The sequence below is a fragment of the Poecilia latipinna genome, unplaced genomic scaffold (assembly GCF_001443285.1).
Source record: "Poecilia latipinna isolate Pla-1442-1.1 unplaced genomic scaffold, P_latipinna-1.0 Scaffold174, whole genome shotgun sequence".
In the NCBI taxonomy this organism is placed as follows: domain Eukaryota; kingdom Metazoa; phylum Chordata; class Actinopteri; order Cyprinodontiformes; family Poeciliidae; genus Poecilia; species Poecilia latipinna.
In genome coordinates, this window is record NW_015112790.1 from 451,523 (window position 1) to 461,691 (window position 10,169).

The following is a 10,169-nucleotide window of genomic DNA, read 5'->3' on the forward strand; positions in this document are numbered from 1 at the left end:
ATGTATTACAGATTCAGTTTTAAACACCAGCAATACTGAGGAGGCATCCTTATTGTCGTGATACTAGTTTTTCACATCAATTTTATATTTTAGTGTAGTAATACACTATTTTTTCATTTATGTGAGATATGTGTAAATATTTATTGGTTTGTGTTTGTAGAAAATGGAAGCAGCATATTATGACAACATTATGGAGCAGCAGCGCCTGGAGCCGGAGTTCTTCAGGGTGGGATTCTACGGCAGGAAGTTTCCTTTCTTCCTCAGAGTGAGTTTAATATTTAGAACGATGAAATTATTTTAAAGCTTAAATAAGTCGAGCATTAAAGGGATTTTAGATGGAAAGATGTGCATTTCCTCTGGAACAACAACACTAACTTTTTTGTTTGTTCACGACAGAACAAAGAGTTTGTCTGCCGTGGCCATGACTATGAGAGGTTAGAAGCCTTCCAGCAAAGGATGCTGGGAGAATTCCCACAAGCTATTGCAATGCAGCATCCAAATCAGCCAGATGAGGCCATTCTGCAGTGTGATGCGCAGTGTATCCTTCAGATTAAACACTTCAGCATCTTCACATGTCTTACAAATGCTGTTGCCAACATCTAAGTGTGAACTCCATGTTTGACTTGATGTTTGACCTCAACCTCCTGCGCTCAGACCTCCAGATCTACGCAGTGGCACCGGTTCCTGAAAGCGTCACCGTCCTTCAGATGGACAGAGTTCCAGACCGCATCAAGAGCTTCTACCGGGTGAACAACGTTCGGCGATTTCGTTACGACCGGCCGTTCCACAAAGGACCCAAAGACAGAGATAACGAGTTTAAGGTGAACACAGAAGAGTTTGTTGCAGTATGTACATGTTTTTTCTTAACGTATTTGGTAACACTTCATTTGAAGGGGTGTGCATAAGACTGACGTGACATTGTCATAAACATGATACAACACCTGTTATAGCATGAAGGAGTCTTTATGAATGTTTATGACTGTTGTCTTAAAATGTCATTTGGTAAATAATGACACTTTTAATGCAAACTTGACACTTTTAATGGACTTTTAATGCAAGTTTTCATGCACATTTACATTAAAAGTGTCATTATTTATCGAATGACTCTTCACAACAACAGTCGTAAACATTTATAGTGACTCCTTCATGTTGATAGCAGGTGATAGATCAGGTGACAGTGGCATGTCAGTCTTGTGCAAACCCCTTCAAATAAAGTGTTACCAAATATTTTTATTGGCAAAGAATCTTGATTTTTTTTTAAAAAACCAAAAAATAAAAAAAAAAAAAAAAAATTTCCCCTCCCCCCCCCCCCCCCCCCCCCAAAAAAAAAAAAAAATCAACCACAGAAACAAACAGGATGGGCAATAAATGTACCAAATACAAACTGCTTGATAGACTTATATTTAGCCTTTTAGTCAATACACTATAAACTTTTACATTTTCAGCTGGTGCCAGTCACTACCAAGGTAGACGTGTCACAATGTTCCTGCAGTACAAAAGCAAAGAATAAAAAAATAAATAGTTCTTATTGCAGGTGAAAAGGCTTAGTGCACTATTTTAAATAAACTACTATTAGTGAGATTTAAGGTAAAGTAAACTTGAGCTGGAGCTCTATAGATTCAGGATAGTTAGAATTAATGCGTGTGTTTTATTTTTCAGAGTCTCTGGATTGAAAGGACGACTCTGATCCTCACTCATCCTCTGCCTGGAATTTCGCGCTGGTTTGAGGTTGACAAGCGAGAACTGGTGAGTTAATTAAATTTATTTACTGTGCAAGTTTTTGTCCTATTATTTATGCACACAATTAATTTTAACAATGATAACTATTATAGAAAACCCCATGAACTCAAAGGATGTTACATTGTTTACATTTATTATAACAGCAAAATGAACATTTTGTTAATTTGGGCAGTGAAACTGTATAGTCAGGGTTTGTATTCAGTTAATTAAAATTGTAAACAAATATTGAATTTGGTTGTGGCATTTCACAAGTCAGAATAAGCATCTAAATATAAAAGTCTTTATATTTGCAGACTTCATTCCCTTCCCCATTTTCTAGAAGTAATTCCGTGGTTATCTCGGTTATGTACACTGTGGACAAAGGGTTTATCTCCAGCTGCAATGTAAAGTATTGAATTTAACATTTTCAGTGTAACCATAGTCTGTACATCACCAGTGTTTACATGCACCTGTAGAGGTTTCTTTGAGAGTCACTACTCAAGTGATGCAACATAGGAATTGTAATTTTTTAGAGAAATAAACTCTTTGGGCTGATATGTCTCATTCAATTCAATTCAAAAATACTGTAATGATTCCAAAGTGGAATTAAATGCTATTATATGTTTTAACATAATATGTAAATACAGCCTAGTTTTTCTTGGTGTTTATTGTTTGTGTATTTAAGATTTAGAAAAGATTATAGTGAAACATTGTACTTATATTTTAAAAGTTGTCCAAGAAATCTAAAAATCAAAGTGTGGAAATTTATGAAATTAGAAAATGAATTATTCTTATAAATGTGTTTAACAAAATTAAAACAATGTGTGACGCTTTATGTATTATGAGGAAGTCAGAAATAATTGTATTATTTATTGTTCTTATCCATGTCTATGTCTCTACCTGCATTGCTGTTTGCAGGTGGAGGTGAGTCCGCTGGAAAACGCCGTCTCTGTGGTGGAAAATAAGAACCAGGAGCTGCGGACTCTGATCAGTCAGTACCAACACAAGCAGCTGCATGGGAACATCAACCTGCTCAGCATGACGCTGAACGGAGTCATCGACGCCGCCGTGAACGGAGGCATCGCCAGATATCAAGAGGTTGAGACAAAAGAAAACCTTAAAATAAGCATTAACACTCATCTTCTAATGAGTCCTTCTCTGTCCTGCCATCTTTGTTCTGTAATGAGAGTTTTTATTATCATGAGGTTTGTCTGCTCAGGTTTTATTGTGGCTCTCTTCTTATTTTAGGAGTCCAAATGAAATCTTTGTGTTAATATGAAGAACATGAGCTGTTAAGATCCTCCAACCACCTTTTGAAATAATGAGTTTAATTTTGAGTCTGTGAAAGGTGTATATCTTATTGCTGCTGGTTGCAGATATTAGCAGTAATCCTGCTGCCATTAAAAACAAACCTATTTTTTCTTTCCAACAGGCTTTCTTTGATAAGGAGTACATCACCAGCCACCCTGAAGACACAGAGAAGATCACACAACTCAAAGACCTCATGCAGGAGCAGGTGACACAAGAGCCACACTTTACATCTTATATTTTATTTAATCAGGGAGCGCCATGAGGTTTGCATTTATTTTTCAGGACGAACCTGTGTAAGAAAACACGCAGAGGTTTAACATTTACATTGGAACAAGTAAACAAATGAAACAAGTCAGAGGTAACATAATACAGGTCCAATGAATCAATAAAGAATAGCAGAATGCAGTCTTCAGCTGTAGATGTCTATTCAATAGAAAACAAAGTATATAGATTTAATGTAGCTACTCTGATTAAATAAATCTCTAAACCTTTATTCAATACATAAAAAATATGCTATGACTGGTATTTTATTCGAAGAGGACTCAGAAACTAGAATATTAAGCACACAGTGATTTCAGACTAATTCAACAGATAGAAAACAAGTTCTTTTATAGCTAAGATGTTTGAGTAAATAAAGAAATCACTCCTTCTCATCACTTACTAAAACATTTCTTTTGGTTTTCTCACAGGTTCACATCCTAGGGGTGGGCTTGGCTGTACACGAGAAGTTGGTGCACCCAGAAATGCGTCCCTTGCACAAGAAGCTGATCGATCAGTTCCAGATGATGAGGAGCAGCCTCTGCCATGTGAGTGCACAAGAAGAGCTTTAAATTTCATATGTGAAGCTTTTATCATCCATGCTTGAAAGAAATGATGTAAGGAGAGAATCTGAAGCAGACCTATTGTTCAGTAGTAACTTTGTGAGCTTTTTACAAGCCTTAATATGATGAAACAAATCTAAATCAGCCATGTGTCTGGAGGAAGGTTTCTTTTATCATATCATGGAGGATGAATCAATGTGCTGAAGGAGCCTAATTAGCTGGATCTTCAAAGAGGATGTTCTTCTGCCTGAAGCAAAGACATCACCGCTTTGAGTCTAAACTCTTTCAACTTTGAACATTTCACCTCCTGAATTTATAAATGATTCTTTCAGGTGTTAAACTTCTGCCTGGTCAGACCAAAACAGCCATGAATGTTTCTGAAAAGCCTTTTTGATGTAATTTTCTCAGATTTTAATCTCAGAATGTGTGTTTATGAAGGAGCGGTATGAATAATCGGAGCAGGGCTTCTATGTTGCGTTTCAGGGCCCACCTGGTTTTGATAAGTCTGGTTCTGGAGTCAACAGAGGGATCCTGGCCTCTCACAACCCCATGAGCCCAGAGAGCTTCAAACTCGTGCACCGACACAGGTCTGCACCACACAAACACGCACACACACACACACACACACACACATGTGGTTCAGCTTAGTATTACCTTTCAGTGAGTTTTAACACTGTAATTCATCTGTTCCACAATCCTGCTGTCACATCATCATCCAGAGTAACTGCAGGTCTGCAGCTTCAGCTTAGAACATAAATAAGTTAAAGATGGCTAGTATTGCCTATTTTTATTTAAACATCTCACTTTGTAACTTGTAAAACATGTACAGTAAGAGTCTGATTTATGAATAATTGTCAAAAAAAAAAATTAAAGTAACCTTTGGTAGATATTTTAGCTTAGTATCCAAACCTTGTTCATGGCTCATCATATTAGAGGTGAAAAGGTGTGAATTTTCTCAGCTTTATTCCTTCCTTGTAGTCATTCTTTCACCTCCAAAGCCGCACACAGGATGAAAAAATGTGTAGCATTTGATTCAGCAGAGGCCAAGTTAGTTTTTATTGTCAGAGGTAAACTCTGAAGAAATTCAGGTTTTAAAGACACAAAGCTTCTTCTCTTTAATCACTGCCATCTGCTGTTTCTCCTTTATAATCTTCTGTTCATATCACACTTCCTGAACTTACACCATTTTCTCTCTCTCTGTCTTCATTCCCAATTGATATCAATCTATGTTTGACTCCTTGCATGTTCTGATTGCTGCTGATTATTTTCATTTTTCACTTGCATGAATATTTTCTGCTGTTTTGGCCTCTTTTTGCCTATTTTTTTGTTGTTCTGCAATCTGCATGGCTCCTCTCTCTTTCGTCCATCTTCCTTCTGACTATTCCTAACTCAATTCCTCTTTTATTCATTTTATTTATAATATTCCTGGTTTTCCCTCTCCCAGTCCCATTGCTGTTTTGACTCCAGTTCGCATTTCCTCCCCTTCTCTCTCCTCTAACTCCAGTGAGGCAGGAAACCTGCTGATCCTGGCAGACGGCATGGTGGTGGAGCATCCAGAGGATTTCTATCGCATGCAGGTCAGTTTTGTTTCTTTATACAGCTGTGCTGTGCTACTGATCTTTATTTCATGCAGATGCAATGCTTAAGGTTTACCAGCAGATGCCACTATATTTCCATTGAATCATTTCAACACATCAGCTTCATACTAATCTATTATTCAGGAAAACATCAGTTTCTCCCTCAGTAGTTATTATTTTACATATAAACTGTTTGTTTCTCTCTGCAGGCCAGTCCCTCCTCTTCCAGTCTTAGCTCCACCCACTCTGCTCCATCTCAGATGATAAACTCCACCCCTTCCACAATGAGAGGTGAGCAGCTCAGTCACTGCACTAAACTGTTGCAACAGAGATTTACTCCTCAGACACACATAGAGGAAAAAGCTTTGTGTGTTTAAGTTTTGTATTTTGTGATGTTTGTGACATTTTGTTTTCTTCTCTCTAATCTAATCGTTCATCTTTGACTCCAGTGGGTTCTCCTTCTCTGCCAGACAAATACAGACACAACAGAGAGATGCTGATGCTGCTGCCGCCCCACAGAGAGAGGCCGAGCAGCGCCATGTACTCCAACATCACAGAGAATGGACAGGTACAAAGGCAGGATGGAGGGTTTGATCATTTAAAAACCAGAGTTTATGTCGACCCACATCACATCTCTGAAGACGAGCTTCAGTTTTCAGGGTTTTGGCCACAAAAGGCACTTCACTAAGACAATGTCATATCTATGTGGTTGCCTTCATTGGTCTCCGTCTTTCTTCCAGCCACCAAACTTTCAGAGAGCCTTGTTTCATCAGGTGATCGGCCCCTGTAAGCCCTGCAGTGACCCCAACCTCTCTGTGGCTGAGAAAGGTAACCAAACTTACACTTATCTTTGTAAAATATGAATGATACTAAATAAGGGTCCAGCTATTTTAAGCCACTCTGTATCTGTGTCTCCTGCAGTCCTGACCACTCCCAGCAGCTGGAGTTTGGACAGCGGCACCAGGGAGGCCCTGCCTTTCCTCTCCTCCCATGTTGGCAGCGTGTTGGCTCCACCGGTTCCCCCCCGGAACGTTCCTCATGGTATGAAGCTGTGGCTGCATCCATCTGTCTGCTCATTTGCTTGAGTATTTCTTCACTGATTCACTTGTGGATGCTGATTTTAGATCCTCATGATGCTTTTTCAACTTTTCAACTTATATTCTTGCAGTTGAAGTTCCAAATAAAAGCTTCCCGTCCTTCTGCAGTACATTTGTGATTATCTTTATGATGTTCCACACTGGGATAACAAATTAATCTCACAGAAATGAGTTAAAAAGAAAAGTAGAAAGTGAACTCAGAATAAGATATTTACATGTGGAAAAGCAGGAACCCAATAAAACTGTGTTTATTTAAAGGTATCTATTATGCAAAATTCACATTTTGTACATTTTGTACTTCTCAACTGCTTCTAAAAACAGCCTAAGCATTAAAAAAAATATCCAGATGTTTTTTTGGCAATAAGTTGGTGTTAGTGGAAAATGAGCCGTTTCAAAAACATCCAGATTGTTGAGTCACATTCCACCAGCACTGCACTGTTACAACCTCATTATGTATGAATGATTTTGTGCAAACAATGTAAACATGCTTTGTACAGCTCATAGATCTATCCTGACTTGGTCAAGAAAATATCAACTTTAAAAGATTAGATTTAAATCCCTCCTCTCCATCACACACTCCTCCACCTCCTCACTGATTTAGTTTTCCTCCTGCTCCTCCTCTCACCCTGTCTCTTGTCTTTTCCCTCCTCCCCTCTGTCATCATTTCTTTGCCTCTTCACTCCATCTTTCTCCCTCCTTCCTCCTCTGAGATGCGAGTGTGGCTTTTTCAGTCAGTCCTGCTGTGTCTCCCCCTGTAGGGCAACACCTGTCGATGCACTTTGATGCTTTCCACCACCAGGTCAGCGACCTCCCTCCAGCTCTCCCTGCGCGCTCCTTAAGAAAGGTACCCTCCTTCTCCTCCTTCTCCTCCATTTGCTGCTCCCAGTTCCTGCTGTTTGGATGCTTGGATGTCTGTCTACTCCCCTTAAGAAACACAAATATATGTATTGCGCTTTTTTAATCATAAATTGTTATGATTGAGTTTTAAACTGTGATCAGTTAACAGACTGACGAGATGAAGATCGACACAGGAAATCATAGATTTTCTTGTCCTAATTACTGTGTTTTCCTGTTTTCTTTCCAGATGTGGTTTTAACTTTCATGTGTATTTTGCTGTTGTGAATTATTTGGTTTCTTATCCCACATAAAAACAACTTCCTTTAATTTTTTTTAAACTTTTTTTGATCAGTTTGAATATTCTATTAAATCTAGAGACAGACCCAGTTATGATGATCATGAATCGTTTTTTATAACTGTTTCCTGTCTCCCCAGTCTCCCCTGCACCCTATACCTGCCTCGCCCACCAGTCCGCAGTCCGTCCTGGATGGCAGTAACTCCACACTCTCGGGCAGCGCCAGCTCGGGGGTCTCCTCCCTCAGCGAGAGCAACTTTGGCGGCGCCACCTCCTCCTCAGACCCCCCGGCCAGCCGCACAGATACCCTGGAGTCCGTCCCCAGCAGCCAGGCCTGGACCACCGACCAGGAAGACTTGGATTCTCCCTATCAGCCCGTCAGATACAGCATGTCTGAGCCAGACGTCCTGGAGGGAGTTAAATCTCCGCCCTGCCGCAGCAACTCGGCCCCAGGAGGAGTCAACCCGGCCCAGGTGGGCTACCAGATCCAGCCTCAGGCTGCAGGGTTGGGCTGCACTGGAGCTCCACAGCCGGATGGGCTGCAGCAGCAGCAACACCAGTTTTACCACCACCACTTCCACCCTCACTACATTCCCCACAATCCACCTCTCTACCATCTCCATGAGCCCCCTCCTGCCCTCCCGCCTAAACCGTACCTCAGAGAGGGCTGCATCCCTGAGGAGGACCCCCTGATGGCCCAGTCCGGACCGCCGCGCCCGGCTGTACCTCGGCCGATGCCACGCAAGATCTCCCAGCCCATAATAGCAGCGACCAAGGACGAACAAGCTAAGGTGGCGTGGGAGCACGGCATCAGTGAGGAGTGAGGCCCGGCGATGGTTTGGAGAAACAGAACAGGAACTTCTTGTTGAATATAAACATGAGAGCCGAACTGGACCTGAAACATTTAGATTCTCCTCAGACGTCCTGCAGGAACCACTGATGGCTCAGCTGATCTGATTTCTCTCAGACTCTGTCCTGCGCAGTGACTCGTCCTCAATATCTGAACTTTTTCTTTTCGTCTCACTTCATCCCTGTACAAACTGAAATAGCTTTCATTCTACATCCATCAGGATAAAAACCCAGTGACATTTCCAAATGCTGCCACTTCCTAAAGCTGCACAGATGTCATGTTATTGATTTTGGTTTCATTTACAATAATAATAAACTCCATTCTAATGATGGGAATTTCAAGTACAAAATTTGCACAGGAATTGCATTTTTATTTATACCTCACTCTGACAGTGTTAAGTGAACGGCACTTTAAGAAAGGGACATAGAACCATGAGATTTAAGAGAAATTTTATTTACAACATATAATATAAAATAACAAAATGCAAACAGTTTTGAAGAGAACCAGATTTAAGATTACAATATTTAAAGGTTCAATTCTTTTTTTAGAAGCTTAGTACAACGAGCCCAACAAACTGAATCAGTAATTGATCTGGTACATTTAATGATGAGGGTCTTGATGGAAATGAAAGGTATTTTTCCAGTTAAGAGTGTTAAAATTAAAAGGTATATAAAGTTATTAAATCTATAATTTATATTTAAAGTTTATACTTTTGTTTAAAGGTGAAGTTGAAGAAATATGCAAGATGTTGGGTTTCTGAGTCCAAAGTAGCTGTTTGATAAAAAATGTTTGAAAGGTGGAGAAAAGCTCCACAAACACACAGAGTGTAAATTTAAAGTTGTAAAACCTGTTTTACTGAAAGCTGTGAGGATGCAGTGGATTTGTTTTGTTTTAGCTAAAGATGGTTCTGAAGTTAAACTTGTAAATATGCGTCTGGTTTCTTGTGCAGGGACATTTATAGAGAATATTAGCTACAATGAATACACACTTTGTCATTTTTATGAAAATAACAACTGGATCTTTTTTTAAATCAGGGTAATGTCTGTCTGCATGTTTGTTTTCTGACAGCTGAAACTGGGACAGAGATAAATACTTTAAAAGCTCTCCAGAAATACTGATGCTCCTGTTGTTCAGGAAATGCAACCATTAAAGTCAGCATTTGTTTCTGCTGATAAATGATCATGTTTGCTTACATTTTTTGTTTATGTATTATCAAAGTCACAGAAATGACCTGAGAAGTTTGTTTCACCTGGTTTTACTTTAAGTTGCACATCTTAACCATTTTTTGCCTGATGCTGGATCATATTTTCTCTTCCATTTTAGCTGAATCAAACCTGTTGTTTTTACTTTCACTCAATGCCACCATCTCACTACTGTAAATAGTTCATTTTAACACAGAGATGTTGTGAACAAATATCCTGTATTTTAGGCTTTGCGGTTTAAGTTAAAGACTCCAATGTTGGAAACGGATCAGTATGTTGTGTGACAGATGTCGGTGGCTCTGCCATCAGTTTTTAAAATGTCCTGCTTCTGTTGCTGCTGTTTACACTGTAAATGCTCCAGGATCCTGCATGTTGTGTTCACCGACTCAAACTCAATGAATTACAGTCATAATGACAAGTTTCACCTGGGTGTGCTATCTTTCTTCCACCTGCAGGTAAA

At 39.6% G+C, this 10,169-nt stretch overlaps 1 protein-coding gene and 1 long non-coding RNA gene across 13 annotated transcripts in view; one reads left to right on the forward strand and one right to left on the reverse strand.

Annotated features, from left to right (window-relative positions):
- The window catches only part of LOC106946065 (dedicator of cytokinesis protein 3), a 164,636-nt gene extending 154,503 nt beyond the window's left edge, over nt 1-10,133 (forward strand). For 6 of the 12 annotated variants that reach the window (XM_015030170.1, XM_015030167.1, XM_015030171.1 and 3 more), the window contains 15 exons: nt 161-265; nt 397-538; nt 655-821; nt 1,660-1,746; nt 2,638-2,817; nt 3,152-3,235; nt 3,720-3,836; nt 4,314-4,438; nt 5,296-5,428; nt 5,638-5,719; nt 5,878-5,996; nt 6,169-6,256; nt 6,350-6,469; nt 7,284-7,369; nt 7,798-10,133. In XM_015030170.1, coding sequence (XP_014885656.1) covers nt 161-265; nt 397-538; nt 655-821; nt 1,660-1,746; nt 2,638-2,817; nt 3,152-3,235; nt 3,720-3,836; nt 4,314-4,438; nt 5,296-5,428; nt 5,638-5,719; nt 5,878-5,996; nt 6,169-6,256; nt 6,350-6,469; nt 7,284-7,369; nt 7,798-8,481 — 2,319 coding nt within the window. In that variant the 3' untranslated portion in view covers nt 8,482-10,133. The remainder of the gene's footprint in view (nt 1-160; nt 266-396; nt 539-654; nt 822-1,659; nt 1,747-2,637; nt 2,818-3,151; nt 3,236-3,719; nt 3,837-4,313; nt 4,439-5,295; nt 5,429-5,637; nt 5,720-5,877; nt 5,997-6,168; nt 6,257-6,349; nt 6,470-7,283; nt 7,370-7,797) is intronic. The other 6 variants (XM_015030168.1, XM_015030176.1, XM_015030169.1 and 3 more) reach the window with 5 other exon arrangements.
- The window catches only part of LOC106946066 (uncharacterized), a 3,874-nt gene continuing 2,584 nt past the window's right edge, over nt 8,880-10,169 (reverse strand). The window contains exon 2 of the long non-coding RNA XR_001424688.1: nt 8,880-9,738. This is a non-coding gene — a long non-coding RNA (uncharacterized LOC106946066). The remainder of the gene's footprint in view (nt 9,739-10,169) is intronic.